We start from the raw sequence: 17,934 nt of genomic DNA, 5'->3' as shown, positions 1-17,934 counted from the left end.
TACGTTGATGAAACTGTCATAGTATAATTTTAATGTTTGGATCTTAAAAATATAAGAGGCTCACATAAAAACTATATCAATTATAGTAGTTACTGTACCATAAAACTTGTCAAGCAGTGCTTTACGTTTTTCGTTTTTGATCAGTTTGCTGTTGAGGTAACTCTTCTTGCAATTGCAAAATATGATCTACGGGTTGCGGTTTTCCATCCTCACCAATGCGGCATGGCTGTACCACTCCACCTTTATGTAACTTATCCATCAAATTAACAAGTTGCATGGCCTCATGTTCTTTTTGTTCTTCTGACATTCCTTCAAAAGGACTTGGCTTGGGTGATTCATAGCAACCAATAACGGGATTAATGTTTTGCTGTACTTTTTTATACTCCTCCGTATCGCTATCTTCACTATCTGAAGAATAATCGGTGTTTTCGATTTGACGACCACCTAAAAGACCGCGTTTTGCAAACAAGCCAGCTGCATTGCCATAACCTGTATGTTTTATCATGCGAGCAACATTTTCTTTACAACATACGAACAGCAATTCCGTAGCTAAGTCGCGCAATACCATTTCGGGTAGAGTTAAAAAGCGACAAAGATGATTCCGTAATTCATTTCCTACTTCAGGACGATTAAAAACATTCCGTAATGGAGGTAAAATCACACTTCTAATATAGTGGCGCATAACTCTATCACTTCGTGCGCATTTAACCAACAATGTTAAAACTGGGGAAACAAGTTCATTAGATGAGGCAGCTTTATCTTGCTCTTCTAATACATTTTTTAAATAACGCACAATTATTTCCAATGCACGCACGTTGTATCCTTCATATAATATTACCGGGCAAGTAGTTGGCGCATTTGATTCACTCTTAATCAACAACTCGGTTAAACAACTACCAGAGATGTTTGTCAAAAGATTGATGGCATGCATAATAACATTGCGTTCTCGATCATTTTCCAATTGTCCAAAATTAAGAAGTAAGTTTCTGATTACACCAGTCAAATGTCGGCTTTGAATTTCATTCTCATTGGGACTTTTATCTGCATTGGTGGTAATATTAAACATTACTTTTAACATTTCACATAATAAATCCAAATGCTGATCAGTAATCTCTTTTTCTGCCAACTTTTCATCGAGCCATTCAGTCATATAAGCAACTCCATTTAAATCAAGTTGCACCCGTGTACGGGTAGCTGGTTCCATTGCCGTTATTAAAAACAATAATTTCATATCAAAAAACTCTACAGAAGACGGATGTTGTACGGATGAAGCGACACGTTTAAGAATAGCGTCTGTGATATTTGATTTAACACACTGACGACGGCGATCTGCACATTGGAATACTAAATTGCACAAACATTTAAGGGACTCAACGACGATTTGCGTTGTGTTATCACTCCAATGCAAAGTAACATCTTGAACTACTGCTCCATCAACATCTAAATCACCTTCTTTGCGAGCAACTGAATCTGATTCTTCAACGGCTTCAGGATGTTCCAGATGAGCCAATTTAAGGAGGCACAACACATCTTCCTCTAAATCTTCTGCCTGCAGGCTACACTTGTCACGCGTTAAGATACGAACGCTATTTAGAGTTAGAGAGTGTAGACCTACTAAATTATCATCTTTAAGAATATTAAACAGTGTGCGCCACATAGCGTGCCAGCACCCATCTACATGGAACATTGAAAAATCAAAAAGGTCGTCATTCTGAAAAGTACGAATGGTTTAAATTGTTTGTTGATACATACGTACACATGTACATATGCATGTACACAATTTTCTTACGTACTTTCGAGTTAAATTCAGTTAAGACAGATTTGATTTCATCTGGATTTTTGCCACGCAATTGCTCTAATTTCTGCTCCTCCATTTTTTAGTTATAATCGCCGATATCCTTACCAAATTGGATTAGAATTTTCACGAATATATTCACATCGACTGACGTTTTACATGGTGGAATAATAACAAGGTATTGTCAGTAGCGACATGTTTGTTGTAATTTTGACTTCTTCTTCTGGCTGCTTCTTTCAGTGCTGCCAATCATAATTTTTATCTACAATTTTTTGGGAAATAGTATCCACTTTAGTAACTTGTTTTATCGCGTTATTTTAATAACTTGGTGTTTTTAGAACGAAATTAACACTGAAAATTTCTGGATTTGTATAAATTTTTTACTACAAATGTAAAAAAAATAAAATATATCGTGGTTATCAATGGAAAATCGTACACAAAAATCGTATGGAAAGTCGATTACGTTTATTTGAATTAAATTTTGCTGCATTGTCGATTGTTTTCGATTATTTATCGAAGTGGAAGTCATATTTTATCATCTTTAATACGCCATTTCGGATTTATTGTTAATTGGCTGACCAAAATAGAATAAGCATGGAACTAATAGGCTGTTAATGAAAAGAAATTGAAGGAAAAGTATTTTGGTTTTGTATTTGTGCAGCAAAACTGTAAACAAAGGATGTAAGAAATGTCAACGAAAACACCAACAGTCGGTGTGAACAGCCTTCAGCCCACAATCCCAAAACTGGTTTTCAAGGTGTTTTCGTTGTCGGTCCGAACATGGTATTATGTAAAAAAACAAAAACTATCGATAGTATTGGAAACTATCGACTGTAGTACGATAGTAAAAAAATATCGATAAAATCGATAGTGCCATCGATATTTTCAGACCACTAGTTGAAACACATGTGTTTATTTTTGATAGCATTTTTATTCAACAATCTCAGGAAACTTAAAAATTTATACTTTGAAAGTTCCATTTAGCTGAGGAACATACAATGGAAGTTGAAAATATAAAAAACGACGATTTTTTGCCGCCATCAGGGTTGAAAAAGGCAACTAAACGATCTGCAGATTATAATGAAACAATGCAGGTTGATGAAGAGTCCCCGCTGCAGGAGACAAAACAAAGGATTCAAACCCCGCGCGCAAAACGCCAAAAAAGCGACGTTAGAAAAATCTCTGTTCCTCCACACAGGTAATTTTTATTTTCGTGGCATTTGACTTTAACCATACAATTACATTCTCGTCAGATATTCATCATTAAAGGAGCATTGGATGAAGATTTTTAGTCCTGTTGTAGAACATATGAAACTTCAAATACGTTTTAATATGAAGGCGAAACAAGTAAGTCCATACAAAAATTTCAATCCAAACTGGACAAGGCTTTGTCTTCCTTTAAAGCACTTCAGAATCGTATAAAACTAAAAGCTTTTCGAAAAATTAAAAAGGAAACGCCGTTTGTTAAGAGCACTTTTGCACTTATTTAAAATTTCTTAAATTAAAAAACACCAAAAAAAATTTCAGACCAATCATGTGAATATGGGCACGTTAACTAACTAATATACAAGACTGCTCACTTAAATTAACTTATCGTAATTAGTTCCTCAAAGTACTTTAAATTTATTTACGTTATTCTTTTACACGATTATTAAAATTTTGAGTATATCGATTAATATAACAACTTTTTCTAGCGAACTCTGAAACTATAAATATTCTATGTCTTTTGTTTATATATCTAGGTTGAACTTCGAATTAGCCCTGAAACTCCAGATATATCAAACCTACAAAAAGGTGCCGACTTTGTCAAAGCATTTCTCTGTGGATTCGAAGTGGATGACGCTTTGGCACTGCTGCGTTTAGAAGATTTATTCGTAGAAACATTTGAAGTGAAAGATGTGAAGACCCTACGTGGTNTAGGTTGAACTTCGAATTAGCCCTGAAACTCCAGATATATCAAACCTACAAAAAGGTGCCGACTTTGTCAAAGCATTTCTCTGTGGATTCGAAGTGGATGACGCTTTGGCACTGCTGCGTTTAGAAGATTTATTCGTGGAAACATTTGAAGTGAAAGATGTGAAGACCCTACGTGGCGACCACCTAAGTCGGGCTATAGGTCGATTGGCTGGTAAAGGAGGACGAACAAAGTTCACTATAGAAAACGTTACAAAAACCCGCATTGTTCTGGCAGATAGTAAAATTCATATTTTGGGTAGCTATCAAAATATACAATTGGCGCGAAGGGCAATATGTAATCTTATCCTTGGATCACCTCCCAGTAAAGTGTATGGCAATCTTCGTTCCGTGGCCAGTAGATTGTCCGAGCGTATGTAAGATATTTGCTAATTTACAATCCTTGATGAAAACACTAAAATTTATTTACTCATTTATAACTTTGTGAAAATAAGGAGAATAAGCATAAATAAAGTTACAGCTGCCAACACCATAATAATACACATTTTTCGGTTCTTTCGCTGGTAAGCTTCTGCACGCTGCAACTGTCTGAGACCTTCAGAAACTCTCGTCTGTGTTTGTTCCACATTGTAATCGATACGATCTAGCACAGTGCCTTGCTCTTGCACCATCTGGCTAAGATCTTTAAATATGTCATTAAGATCATAAATTGATCGTACTACTTTGGCAACCTCTTCATCTCGATTCATTGCTAAACGTGTATTTTCTTCTTCGAACAATAAAAGCTGTTGCTGTGTCATACGATTCGAAACAGGGCGCTGAAAATCTTCATCTATCTGCTGAGTAGATGCTTCGTCATATAAATAGCTGTGGTTCATTTTGGAAGTAGTTTTATTTAATACTGGAGCCATTGGTTGTAAGAAATTGTCAAAAGTTTCCACATAGTTGCCACGATCATCCGTAGATCCAGAAACTAAATCAATATTTGTGAAGTCTTTATTTTCAAAATATTTTTGGGAACGCTCTTCACGGGAATTTAGCTGACGTATATAAGCACTTTGACTATTTCGAAATTTAAAAGTTAATTCCTGCAATTGGAGCAGCAGGCAAGTCACTACGTTTTCTGTTAACCGCTGCTCCATCTTGGTTCCTATACCAAGGCTTGAACGAATGCATTGTATATGTCGATGAGCAGATGTTATTAGTTTTGATATCTCCTGGCTAAGATTTTGAATTTCAGTTTCTTCTTCGTAGTTTTCATCGAATGTTGGCTGCAAAAGATGTCTTGCGTGCAAGGACCCAAGTTCATCAAGTTTTGGCTTTATTCTAAAATGTACTAGAGTATAAGGGGTCTGTTTTTATATTTAGTGGTAATATAAAATACTTTGACAAAGTGTATTGCGCCTCCTCTAGTTTATCGATCCATACTGGTGGTGTCCCATAGTCATCTCGCATTTCCAAACCTTCCTCTGTATCTCGAAGAGAATGTGCAAGTAATCGTTCGGCGGCATCACTTTGCTTTTCCAATGTAAGCCGAAACTAAATTAAATATAAATTCTTAATTAAAACACTACTTACTATATTATCAGAATACAAGTTTCGATTTTTCGACGCATTATTGCGCATTATTATGAAAACTTCGGTTAGATTTCGGGATGTCATTTCACTTATGTTTGTATAAATAACAATCTCCAAACACGAAATATTATACTATCCCATCCAATTTTGGTAAAATATCTAAATGTATTATTTTTCTCGTTAGTATGTTTTTAACCATATGTTTGCCGATGAAATTGGTACATGGTTGCATCAAAGGGTTAATCACTGTGACATATGCTTTCGAGACAGTAGTAGTTTACGTTGCGTTTACATTAGACGAGACCAAGTTAAAATTTTTGTTCGTCGAAAATCCAGCAGAATTATCCAACACTCAAAATATCAGAGAGTAAGAAAAATTATCTCGAATTCTCTCTCATGTTGAGAAACTTGCAGGAATTTGCAAGTTTCCCCGCCATCTGGTGTCCACGGTTGCATTTCAAACATAATAAATTTTTTTAGACTTTTGAAAAGGACTTGCACTTGCCACGTCTAAAGAACCTGTCAGGCGTGGCAATATTTCCGTCTTTCGCACGCAATCCGCTGTCAAATTGAGATAGAGTAATTGGCCCGTAGTCATAGTCAAAATAAAGTCGACTTTAAAGTTAGTTGCAGCTTTTTTGACAGATATCCCATTGAAAATTATGTCAAAAAGCTGCAACTAACTTTAAAGTCGACTTTATTTTGACTATGACTACGGGCCAATATATTTCGATGTGTGAACAGCCAGAAAGATCTTTCTGTCACTTTTCGGAAATCGGTTTCAGAAATAAAAGTTGCAAGGTGTGACTGCAACTGCAAGAACGAAAATCGATTTCGGAAATATATATCAACTTCCTCGTTCTGCGCTAGTAATTTTTATTTCTACTGCAAGTGCTGTCAAACTAATCAAGTGTTGCCGTGTGTCAAAATTGTCTTACCTAAACAGACCGGCGTGTACGCGAATCATCCACTTCTATTTTTTTAATAATAATAATTTTTAATAAAATTGCTTTCTTTTTCAACACCAGCTTACGTCGAGTATTCAATTTTTGCGGTTTCGTTCTCGTTTTTACAAGAGAAATAGCAAAAAACGACAGCCTCACCGCCCATGGTTGCATTTTAGTATCGAGAAAGATTGTCAGAAACTCATTCGCTGTGTGAAGAGCCAAAAAGCGATTTCAGAAATTTTTCCTACAATTCGCCTTTCGGAAATAAAAACCTCTTTCGAAAGACACTTTCCGTGCAAGGTGTGACTGCTCATGCAACTGATTTCTCAATTTGACAGCATTTCCGAAATTGATTGCATCGAAATATATTGCCACGTCTGACACGCTCTTAACAGCCACTTAACAATGTATAAAAATCGATATTGAAAACAAAAACATCGAAGTTTTTTCCATATCTAGGTGTTAATTTGTACTGTGATTTTGAGTGCTTGGCCTGAAGTTTAGAAAGTTCGGAGGATTGCTTTGTAGTGTTTATCATAAATCGCCATTTCTTAAATCCATAAAAAAAATCGTCACTTAATTTTGTTTTTACATCGTGAACTATAATGAAAGTATTTTTTTGGGCTTTCATATTTGCGACTATTCTGGTCGCTGTATCTGCCGAAGAGGGCTTATCAGAGCCACATTTCCTTTCAGATGAATTTATTGAACTAGTGCGCAATAAAGCCAAAACTTGGACGGTAAGAGTTTATGATTACATTCATGCCTATTTTATGTTGTTGTAAATTCGATTCTAGCCCGGACGAAATTTTCATGAATCCGTTGGCGAAAAATACGTACGCCGTTTAATGGGTGTGCACCCAGATTCACACAAATTTGCTCTTCCTCATCTATTGAAAGACACAGCCGGAGATGAGATAGAGTTGCCGGAAGAATTTGATTCACGGGAGCATTGGCCTCACTGCCCGACCATTTCGGAAATTCGAGACCAAGGATCTTGCGGATCTTGTTGGGCATTTGGCGCAGTGGAAGCGATGTCCGATAGGGTAAGATGTTGGAAATATGTAAAAAGTTTGCAATTATAACGTTAAGTACAGTTGAACAAAAACGCATATTTCTTTGTTTGTTATATTTGTACTTATCTGTCGTTCACCATCTGCCATTAGTGTATATTTGTAAATACTTATAAGTGATCATATGTGCATTTACTACATACATATGTATACTACATATATACGTATGTATATGTTTATTTTGCAATGTTATTAAGCCTTATCTTATTAGTCATTTTAGTATTTGAAAAGCAAAAGCGACAGCTTGAACATGCAGTATATATAAATGCAGGTGTATGTAGATGTCTGTTGAGGGAAAATGAGATTCTCTAAACACGTACAAAAGATTTTCTACATACATATGTATAGATTTTTTTCTTTATATGCAGGTTTGCATCCACTCCGAAGGAAAACAGAATTTTCATTTCTCCGCTGACGATTTAGTATCTTGTTGTCATACTTGTGGTTTCGGTTGTAATGGTGGATTTCCTGGAGCTGCCTGGAGTTACTGGACTCGTAAAGGTATAGTTAGTGGCGGACCTTTTAGCTCCAAACAGGTAAAGCAAAATATTGTTTTGTGTAAATGATGAATGTTAACGTTTCGTTTCATTAGGGTTGTCGCCCTTACGAGATTGCACCTTGTGAACACCATGTAAATGGAAGTCGCCCTGCTTGCGATGGCGAACATGGAAAGACACCCCGTTGTCAGCATCAATGCGAATCTAGTTACAAGGTAGATTACGCAAAGGATAAGCATTACGGTGCTAAAGCATACTCTATCGGTCGAAATCAGCGAGATATTCAGGAAGAGATTTATAAGAATGGACCAGTAGAGGGTGCTTTCACGGTTTACGAAGATTTAATACTGTACAAAGAAGGCGTTTACCAACATGTGGTAGGGAAAGAACTAGGCGGGCACGCTATCCGCATCTTAGGCTGGGGAGAAGAAAAAGGAACACCCTATTGGTTAATTGCAAACTCATGGAACACCGACTGGGGTAATAATGGATATTTTAAAATTTTGCGTGGAGAGGATCATTGTGGCATTGAAAGCTCCATATCTTCTGGTCTTCCGAAGCTTGATTAATTACAAAATTACTTTGACGATAATCGATGTCAAACATTTATGAATTATACATGTATACAACATTTAAACTACATAAAGTCCTTTTTATTCATCAAAAATATAGTTTTTCCTTGTATATCTTTATTTAATTCAAGCTTATCTTAGTACTAATATCACATTTAATTTTTAAAATACTATACTGTTATACATAAGGGTTCCAATTACTTCCATCCTCTGGAAGTAAGTTATTTGTGATGAGTAGTATTATGTCTATAACCCACCAAACGCCTACACCACCGATCGTTAATAGCTTTCCAACAGCGGTGCCTGTTTGGCCCAAACAAAACCTATCCATGCCTAAAAATCCTAATAGAATACTATAGATAAGTGTTGTCACGAAGTAATGGTCGGTATAGCGTACACATGGTACGCCATCACGCAAGAATGTGCGCGGACCGTAGCAATCGATATCAGGAAATACCGTACATTGTACTTCCGTGTGCTCCACTTCGTCATAGGTAGATCCTCCAAAGTGCAAGCAGCCATATCCTTTCACTGCCTTAGCGGTATGGTTATTGTCATGGTCAATTGGATCTTTGCATTCCAAAAAATCACGGGGCAAAAAGGAACACATCACCATTGGTCCAAGCGGATTGAAGTCTGAAGCAGCAGGAGTAACCGAACCAGGTAAGGACGAGGAAGGTGTAATGGGTACCACCGATTGAACAGCTGTCGGTTGCATTTCTTTTTCGCTGCGTGCTTGAATACCACTGACTACATTCAAATGAGAAATCAAGTTCAATATAATTGAAACAGCTAATGCATTAAGAATAATGCAAAAATTATGCATTTTTTACTGCACTTTTATAATTTTTACATAAAAACCAAATACATATAGTATTTATAGATGGAAAAGTCGACTCTGCTTTAGTCAGAAATCGACTTTTTGTTGAAAAAAACTCCACTTTTTGTAATCGAGTTCTGCCGCTGAAATCGAATCGAACCGATTCTCACTCGATGGCTTTTCGACTTTTGTCTACTAAAGAGCGAAACACACCACACAAGTGGCTTGACAAACCAAGCAAAATAAATGCTTCAAGTGTTTGTGTCGTGTATGGGGTATTTGAAGGTTTGACAAGCTATATGAGCGAAGTTTGAACAAAAATCAAAATTTTTTGGTTTTCTGGCTGCCATTTTCAGGGCCCTTACTCTGTAGTTCGAATCAAAAAGAAGTTCTATTCGATCGCTTTACTCTTGTATAGTACCAATCGTTCGAATTCGAACAAATTTACTATCGATTCGAACTACAGAGTAAGGGCCCAGGTTTGAGCAAACCGCTTGCGTTTTGTAAAATAAATTCGCCTCATTTGCAAAGGAATTTTTGCCGAGCGGCGACATAAGGGCGAAAAATGGAAGAAAACCATAATTTTTAGCATTGTGAATCGGAAAAGCTAAAAATTCTTTGTTTCAACGAGTCATGTGTGGTTGGTGTATGGCGAAATGGGAAAAATTGGGTTGAAGTATATTTTACAAGCCGCTTGAGTGGTGTATTTCGCTCTTAAGTAATACGACGTTTCCACGCTTATTTTTTTATTTTTCGCAACGTTCGGATTCTTTACTTATACCAGAAAGTGAATATATTTTTTTGTTTTATGATTGCCAACAAAAGAAAATATTCGTAATTGTCATGACGTATTTGTAAATATACATACATATCGCACACCGTATTCAAAAGTGTCACAATTCAAAATTTGGCATTTTTGAGATTATGCGCTAAAATTGTAGACAGAGATTTTATTTACCTTTCAGCAATAGCTGGAGCAAATTTATATTATAATTTGTTAAAAAAACCCCATGGTAAAGTCGCCCTTGCTTATATGATTATCATGTTCTAAGAAATAGTTTTTCGCATTTTCTGACAAACGTAGGTATTATTTTGAGTTGTGACTCTTTTGAAGACGGTGGCGATATATGTATGTGATGTATCTTAATAAAATTCGCTATTTGGATATACATATAAAAATATAAACTTTATTACACACCTTTAAATACTTAATATCCTTACAAAATACATAATTTCAAATTAGTATAGTTAATTTAAAAACAAATTCTAAAACGGAAAAAAATATCGTCTTCAACATATACATACAACCCATAAGGATTATTTCTGGTAAAACAGCTTTTCCTGTAAATCCCGCAATTGTGAAGCACATGGAACAAGGCGTATATTATAAAAAACATTTTATATTATATTTTATATTTTAATACAAATTTCCGTCTTAAATACTTATGTTGCTCCTAATTGTATACAAATTTTAATAATACCATGCATTGTCTTATTATATAGCTAAAAAAAGCACGTATGTGAATAGTGCAATCCAATGGTTCGAATAACTAACTATTGACCATGCTTTAAGGTAATCATAATAACCTGTTATTTCTGGTGCATCTTCATCCTCTGTAGGATCACTCATCATCGCGCCTAAGTATGCCAGGTGAAAAATGGTAAGTATTGAAAATGAAATGTTTACCAGTTGGACTATAACTGCGCCATCGCTTGTCCAACCATGACTAGGACAATATTTATAATGACAGGGATTACGACAAATATTGGCGGCAACGCACGCATTAAACGCACTTGCTATTTTCAATCGAATTTTGTATTCTATGTAACCAAAAGATGCTAGTGAAAGTAATACTAGATATATCTTTAAATATTCGCCATGCAAAAGTGACGAGACGAAATAGGTTATAAAAATCGCAAGCAGTTGGCTATGAAATCTTTTATATACTCCGCGAAATATGTACTCCTTAAGAAAGATATGCATAGGTATATTCCAGCTACGTACCACTGTATTTAGTGATCGTGGAAATTCGACATTTAGTGGCTTTGTGATCATATGACCTAACCACGCATTAGCCTTCGATTCCTTGTCTACTGAAATGCCACTTGCAGCAATTGAAGCTTGCGATAGGAAGCTGACAAAATAATGACTGCAGCGCACTGCTAACGCATCTCGAAAAATACGCATCCATACAGGAGATTGACTTGAAAATATTAATGGTACAACACAATTGGACAAATTAATAAAGCTTAAAGAAAGGACACTGCATAGTAAGCACCATACTACCCACCGATAATGTGATATTGAGGGACTTTGGTGTATACTATGCAGATAAGCGCTAAAGGGAACCCAGGGGCCAATAATTAAAGTTGAGGGCATAAAAATGTAACCAAGAAAGGAAAATACGTTTGGAACGGTGATATTTTGTTGGCTTTTCAGTGCAGTTTCTGCTATTTCGAAGGCAACTGATATAATTTTCATGTTTGCAACCATGATAGACCCCTTAATGACTTGCCAAGCTAGTTGCCGTTTCCATATTACTTCCGAGCCAAGGTGTACCGAAATAGTAAATGCCAACATAATAATACCCATGTTTTTTCTGCAAAATGCGAATCGATTTAGCAAAAGAAACATCACGTATGATAAGCCAGCAAAAAATGCAATAATTAGCGAATTTAGTCCCACAGTTATGTAGAGTATACAGGATCCCGGTAAGATAGAAACTGTGTGTAGTATCCATTCGTGCCTGATTTGTAGTCGAACAAATACTGCTAATCCAACACGGTTAATAAAACTCCAACCAATTAAAATGCTCATATACCACAAAATTTGTAAAGTTGACGGTATAATGCAGGTTTCATATGTGTTTCTCCATTCATATATTGGCTGATTCTCTTCAAAAATAGAGTCATAGTCAACTTCGGCAGCATCCACTTGTCCATCATAGTAATAATAGTTGTAAGGCATGATCACTTTGCTATTCCACCTCCTTTCAGCTTTTCTAATATATCCACGCGTACCATGAAGAAACTTTTTGGAACCGGAATCTGCGAACAAAATATGTAAATAAAGCCGGCTCCACGAGCTAAAAAGATTTCATCTTGTGCGGAATACAATGATTTGTATGTATGTATGTATTTGTTTTTATTTTTGTTTTTAGTGTTTTCATTGGTGATGCCAGTTCGAATAAAAATATCAGCTAGACATGGGTCAGCTCATTTAAGTCTAGGTTCAGACAGGGAAACTTTTGTCGTGGTAACTCGTTACTTGTGGGAGAGGGACTGACGATGAAAGGGGAAGGGCAACGAGTTGCTCGTGCTCGGGTACCACGCTTTTTGTTCTCGTTCGTCTGAGTAATTCTAGCTGACCGTTCACAGCTGACAACAACAAGACTGGGTTCACACAGAGAAACTTGTGTTGCTCTTTTTCGGCAATTTTTCTTTTGGTGTTGCCCTTCGCATTTAAACTGAGCAATTCTTTTGTACACAATTGTTGTTGTCAGCTGTGAATTACTCAGACGAACGAGAGCACAAAGCGTGTTGCCACAAGCTAAGAGTTGCCGCGGCAAAAGTTTCTCTGTCTGAACCTAGAGCAATTGTGTACAACAGAATGGCTGTGAGTGAACGCGAAGGGCAACACCAAGAGAAAAATTGCCGAAAATTAGCAACAAAAGTTTCTCTGTGTGAGCCCAGTCTAATGCCTTTTTCTCCTTTTTATTTCAATTTTTTTACGATTCTTCCTTATAACTCCCTCTTTTGAATAAAACTTGAATATATTGCGAAAACTACACTATGTGCTTATGTTAAGCGAATAAAAAATAAATCTGTAATCTTCTTAAAATTTTAGACTGCGTTTAGTACAAGTACTTGGTTTTTATTTTAGTACAAAAGCTACCGTTTCAACTTTAGTGGCAGCCTCTTTCAAACTGTCAATGGCCGCTGTTGAAAAACAAGAAATATACAGAGAAACATAAAATTGTGAATTCGCAATGACAATTTGTTAAAAATCACACAAATTCAGAAATTTCAGAACAAACAATCGGGTATTGGACTGCTATTGCAATTTATTAATTAAAATAGTGTGGTTTCAAAGGATTCGAAATCGCAAAGAGTAAAGTGAAGCTTTGCTGTGGTACAGAGGCGATCCGTAGGCCTTATTTAAACGTTGGAAACAAATTTGGATCACCTATTAGAGAAATAATACATAGAATCTGTTTTTTACATTTCTGGGCAAGTTTCGGGCAGTATTGTTGATTCATAAATATTTTAAATCGTTGGAAATAATGGTAAGTCCATTGATCAAAGAATTTTTATAAAATATAATTAGTCCTTACCTTAAGGTTATGTTCATGGTTTGTATATTATTTTTTCTACAGGAAATACAACAATTAGAAATACTTTGTAAGCAGCTCTATGAGGCAACCGATTCAGTAATACGTTCTGATGCTGAAAAAGCACTGGTGGCTTTCGTAAGCAGCCAGGATGCTCTACCTAAATGTCAAATGCTTTTAGAGCGTGCAGATTCAAGCTATGCGCAGTTGCTGGCAGCCACAACACTTACAAAATTAATACAAGGACTTAATTTGGAACAGCGAATTGATATAAGGTTAAGCAATGCATACTAAAATTTTAATGCTAGTAATTAACAATGTGTTCTTACCCCGTAGAAGTTACGTGTTGAACTATTTGGCTAATCGACCAAATTTACAACATTTCGTTGTTCAAGCACTTGTTACACTTCTGGCTAAGATTACAAAATATGGATGGTTCGATATGTATAAGAGTGATTTGATATTTCAAAATCTTTTTGAAGATGTAAAGAAGTTCCTACAGGTACCTATTCTCATTATTGACATTCATTTTCCCTTCATAAATTATTATTATTTTTTAAATACAAATTTATCTTTGTAGGGCTCGGTAGAACATTGTACTATTGGCGTTCAGATTTTATCGCAACTCGTTCTGGAAATGAATTCTATTATAGAAGTCGATGTGAATTTATCATTTTCAAAAAATCGAAAGATTGCCACTTCATTCCGTGACCAACAACTTTATGATATTTTTTTATTGTCCTGTTCATTATTAATTACTGCTCGTGACAACAGCAAAAACCTAAATTTCATGGATGAATCCCAGCAGGCGTTCGTATTGAAATTATCATCAATATTTTTAAACACTATAATTATTAAAAACGTCTCTTTTCTAAACAGATTAATATCACACGTACTGCGGCTAACGAAGAATTGCTTAAGTTTCGATTTTATCGGCAGTTCAACAGATGAGTCGTCCGACGACATGAATAGTGTGCAAATACCCACATCCTGGCGACCGGCCTTTTTGGATTCAAACACTTTAAAATTATTTTTTGATCTTTACCAGATTCTCCCAAATGGGTTGGCCAGTTATTCGCTTTCTTGTCTTGTGCAAGTAAGTTTATAAATATAGTTCAAATGTAAAAATTCGTTGGATATTTATGATTACAATTGACACAATATTCTCTAGATGACTTCCGTGCGCCGTTCTCTCTTTAATAATTCAGAGCGAACTAAGTTTCTTACTCATTTGGTGGAAGGTGTAAAAAATATACTCGTGAATCTGCATGTAAGCTTAATAGGCTTGATGAGTTATGCATATATTAAGACAAATATATAAAAATATTTACAGGGACTTAGCGATCCGGATAATTATCATGAATTTTGCCGTCTTTTGGCTCGCCTTAAATCGAATTATCAATTGGGTGAACTTATAGCAGTTCCATGTTATCCGGAAGCAATACAGCTAATTGCAAAGTTTACCGTTCAGTCACTACAGGTCGGCATATATTTATATTCGGCCTTATCAGGAACTCCATGTGAACAATTTTTCCCAAAACTTATAAAAGTAAAACAAAAACAATGTTTCCCTATTTGTTTTTGTTTTGCTTGTAAAATCATATGAACAATTTATTCACATGGAATTGGCGATAGGGCTGATTATTATTTGGTTGTAAGTATTAATAGAATTCAAAACTTTCTTAGATGTGGCAATTTGCCCCAAATAGTGTGCACTATTTGCTCACGCTATGGCAACGAATGGTCGCCTCTGTGCCGTATGTTAAATCCCCTGAACCGCATTTATTGGGAACATACACTCCTGAGGTGACTAAAGCTTATATTGAGTCACGTCTTGATGCAGTTCCAGTTATTGTACGTGACAATATGGAAGATCCCTTGGATGATTTGTGTATGGTTCAACAACAATTGGAACAATTGTCTGTGATCGAACGTTGTGAATATGATAAAACATGTACATTACTTGTGCAACATTTTGATCAAAAGGCCCGAGAGTACGAAAACTTGTTGCAAACGCCTAATGCTAATCCTATGGACATAACGGTACATGAACTGCAACTCACTTGGTTAGTTTATATAATTGGATCAGCAATCGTTGGGCGACTAACCGTTAACTCGAACGATGATCATGACACGATGGATGCCGAATTAGTTATCAGGGTGTGTAGGGTGTAAATCAAACGTTTTTCAAAGATTACATTTTTTATTAATTTTAGGTACTACAATTAATGAGCTTAACGGATGCACGTCTACCACAAGCTGGCTGCGAGAAACTTGAATTAGCCATACTAAGTTTTTTGGAACAAGTACGCAAAATGCATATTAGTGAACAAACTCAAAAGGCAAATGTTTATAAACGCCTGAGCGAAGTGTTTGGCTTAAATGACGAACAAATGCTTTTGAGTTTTATTAATCGTAAAATGTAAGTAGACTTTTGGTTTTTTTATGTTTTATATTCCATTCAATAGTTTATCTCAAAATGTTCACATATCCTTTAAATGTTGTTGGATACGTCTTCGATGAACGTACCATTTTTACACAAGGTAAAATAATAGGCGTTTAATTGTATGATCGAAACAATAGAAATCCAATTTTAAAAGTTAAATTATCCTTTTTATTATAAAGATATTTGCTTTATTCCCATAATGGGTTTGTATTTAGGAGAAGTACAATCACTGTTTAGAGCGGGCCGAAGCGAAATTATTTTCATAAGCATTTTGGAGCTGAAAGCAATGCATTTTTGGATTTTGAGCTTTCTATTTAATTTTTGAGGTTCATGACGCCGCACAGTGTTTCGACTATAAGGAGGCAGGTAGAAAAAAGTCATGGTGAGAGTTGATAAAAAAAACCTGTAGGGCTAAATGCTCTGGCACATACAGTTTACGTGCTGCTTTGTCGTTGGTTTTGTCGGGAGGTGTCTCCCGCATGCCGGACACTCATTTGGCACATCTGCATCTAATCTGCTCAGGTATGAGTTCAACCTGCTGCAGTAGCCAGAGCGAAGTTGGGCAGACGAAGCTCCGTCGATGGGCTGACGGGTCCAGAGGTTGCCTCGTCATGTAGGTGGTGTTCTAGCGACATCTGAAGACATCCGGTTGCTGTCCGAGGTGCTGTGTTCCTTCTACCTTGTTGAATATGCTTGGTTAAACATTAAAGGTGCGTACACACAGAAAGCCGAGCGGCGCCGAGCGAGGCAAGGCGGAGGTGAAGATGCTGGTGTTCACAAAGAACGGGACGGAGCGGGAAAAATATAACATCAAAAAATGCTTTGCTTTCAACTGCAAAATTCTTCTAAAAAAGCTTACTGTATGAAAACTTTCATATAACTAAATTAATATTCACTCAGCTCGGCTCTGCTTCCTGTGTGAGGGTACGTTCAGCAGCATTTACATAAGGCGATTTTGTAAGTGATTCAACATGAAAAGTTGGAAGCGTTTTTATCGCTTTCTAGAGGATATAAACACAATTTACATAGATCTTGTTGAACGCGATGTTGAACCACTTAGAAAATCGCAAGGCGGAAGAAAGCAGAAGGATAGCACAAAACTTGCCGCTAATGAAATTCGCAAAAATATTTGCCTAATTTTATTCAAAAGATTTTTGTAATATTCGTTTTTATTTGAATATTTTGATATCTTGTTTGCAGCAGCGTCAAGAAGTTGAAAACTTAAATTGGAAATTCAAAATAAAAACCCGCTTTGCTTTCAGCTCCAAAACGCTTCTGAAAAAGAGTGCAAAAGCTATAGCAATTTGAAAATATTGTAAAAAATAAAAGTGTGCTATTTACGTGAGCGCCACTGTATATGTAAAATATATTCCTTATTCTGACTTTCTTCTCAGTCCTAGTAACTATCGGGTTATCGGATGACCGTTGAGAAATGCATATTCGCGAAGCATTTTAACAATGCCGGGATTTCGGGATACAAAAATTCTAATCCCGGGATCGAGGGATTTTTATTGAGTCCGACTTTATCAAAACTTTTGTATTTAACAGTAGGTTCGCCTTTTTTAAACCACACAGATTCATTGCCACCGTTTTGGGTCTTACATGGATCATAATGCACCTTAGTAAAAGAGTCTGTAATTTAATGTCTAAATATTTTTATAGTTTTCTTAAATATCTATATTAATTGTAAACACCCCTTACTAATATCTTCAGAAATTCAGTTTCCACAAAACGGCAAAAAAATAAAATGAGGAACAACTCTTCCACACTGTAAAATCTCGTTGTATTTTCAATTGCTACCAGATTTTTCGTTATTACACAGTTATTGCGGGGACATGGAAAAGTGTCCGGGATTGCGGGATTCTGGATCCCGGGATTGAATGCCCTATTCATATTCATATTTCATCTTTATTCAGTCTATGATTTACAATCTTACATACATACATACGTAAAATTTCATA

General features: G+C 36.0%; 7 protein-coding genes across 7 annotated transcripts; 3 read left to right on the top strand and 4 right to left on the bottom strand.

Moving 5' to 3' along the window:
- On the bottom strand, positions 1 to 2,020 carry ric8a (ric8 guanine nucleotide exchange factor A). The gene is made up of 2 exons (XM_017630437.1): positions 1,794 to 2,020; positions 1 to 1,711 (listed from the first exon to the last, which is right to left on the bottom strand). The coding sequence occupies exons 1-2, from the start codon at positions 1,872 to 1,874 to the stop codon at positions 122 to 124; spliced, it is 1,671 nt and encodes a 556-aa protein (XP_017485926.1). The 5' UTR covers positions 1,875 to 2,020; the 3' UTR covers positions 1 to 121.
- Positions 2,021 to 2,658: 638 nt separating this feature from the next.
- l(1)G0004 (RNA-binding protein pno1) lies at positions 2,659 to 4,251 on the top strand. The gene is made up of 4 exons (XM_017630443.1): positions 2,659 to 2,993; positions 3,049 to 3,142; positions 3,538 to 3,709; positions 3,888 to 4,251. The coding sequence occupies exons 1-4, from the start codon at positions 2,794 to 2,796 to the stop codon at positions 4,127 to 4,129; spliced, it is 708 nt and encodes a 235-aa protein (XP_017485932.1). The 5' UTR covers positions 2,659 to 2,793; the 3' UTR covers positions 4,130 to 4,251.
- Syx16 (syntaxin 16) lies at positions 4,149 to 5,614 on the bottom strand. Its single transcript, XM_017630442.1, has 3 exons — positions 5,288 to 5,614; positions 5,094 to 5,227; positions 4,149 to 5,035 (listed from the first exon to the last, which is right to left on the bottom strand). The coding sequence occupies exons 1-3, from the start codon at positions 5,369 to 5,371 to the stop codon at positions 4,183 to 4,185; spliced, it is 1,071 nt and encodes a 356-aa protein (XP_017485931.1). The 5' UTR covers positions 5,372 to 5,614; the 3' UTR covers positions 4,149 to 4,182.
- A 1,044-nt stretch (positions 5,615 to 6,658) lies between these two features.
- Positions 6,659 to 8,444, top strand: CtsB (Cathepsin B). Its single transcript, XM_017630440.1, has 4 exons — positions 6,659 to 6,974; positions 7,032 to 7,280; positions 7,676 to 7,843; positions 7,900 to 8,444. Exons 1-4 carry the CDS (start codon positions 6,840 to 6,842, stop codon positions 8,371 to 8,373), a joined length of 1,026 nt encoding a protein of 341 aa, XP_017485929.1. The 5' UTR covers positions 6,659 to 6,839; the 3' UTR covers positions 8,374 to 8,444.
- Positions 8,358 to 9,305, bottom strand: amrt (TM2 domain-containing protein 2 amaretto). Its single transcript, XM_017630441.1, has one exon. The coding sequence runs from the start codon at positions 9,200 to 9,202 to the stop codon at positions 8,555 to 8,557; it is 648 nt and encodes a 215-aa protein (XP_017485930.1). The 5' UTR covers positions 9,203 to 9,305; the 3' UTR covers positions 8,358 to 8,554.
- Positions 9,306 to 10,366: 1,061 nt separating this feature from the next.
- Positions 10,367 to 12,354, bottom strand: por (Protein-serine O-palmitoleoyltransferase por). The gene has a single exon (XM_017630436.1). The coding sequence runs from the start codon at positions 12,162 to 12,164 to the stop codon at positions 10,692 to 10,694; it is 1,473 nt and encodes a 490-aa protein (XP_017485925.1). The 5' UTR covers positions 12,165 to 12,354; the 3' UTR covers positions 10,367 to 10,691.
- A 766-nt stretch (positions 12,355 to 13,120) lies between these two features.
- On the top strand, positions 13,121 to 17,920 carry LOC108374461 (ran-binding protein 16-like). The gene is made up of 10 exons (XM_017630439.1): positions 13,121 to 13,482; positions 13,573 to 13,802; positions 13,864 to 14,029; positions 14,108 to 14,337; positions 14,407 to 14,623; positions 14,699 to 14,797; positions 14,861 to 15,007; positions 15,214 to 15,687; positions 15,744 to 15,949; positions 17,687 to 17,920. The coding sequence occupies exons 1-10, from the start codon at positions 13,480 to 13,482 to the stop codon at positions 17,745 to 17,747; spliced, it is 1,833 nt and encodes a 610-aa protein (XP_017485928.1). The 5' UTR covers positions 13,121 to 13,479; the 3' UTR covers positions 17,748 to 17,920.
- The last annotated feature ends 14 nt before the right edge of the window (positions 17,921 to 17,934 follow it).

Source organism: Rhagoletis zephyria, unplaced genomic scaffold (assembly GCF_001687245.7).
Source record: "Rhagoletis zephyria isolate East Lansing unplaced genomic scaffold, Rhagoletis_zephyria_1.1 Rzeph_scaffold_07736, whole genome shotgun sequence".
Taxonomy (NCBI): Eukaryota; Metazoa; Arthropoda; class Insecta; order Diptera; family Tephritidae; genus Rhagoletis; species Rhagoletis zephyria.
This window is presented reverse-complemented; position numbering and strand designations above follow the sequence as displayed.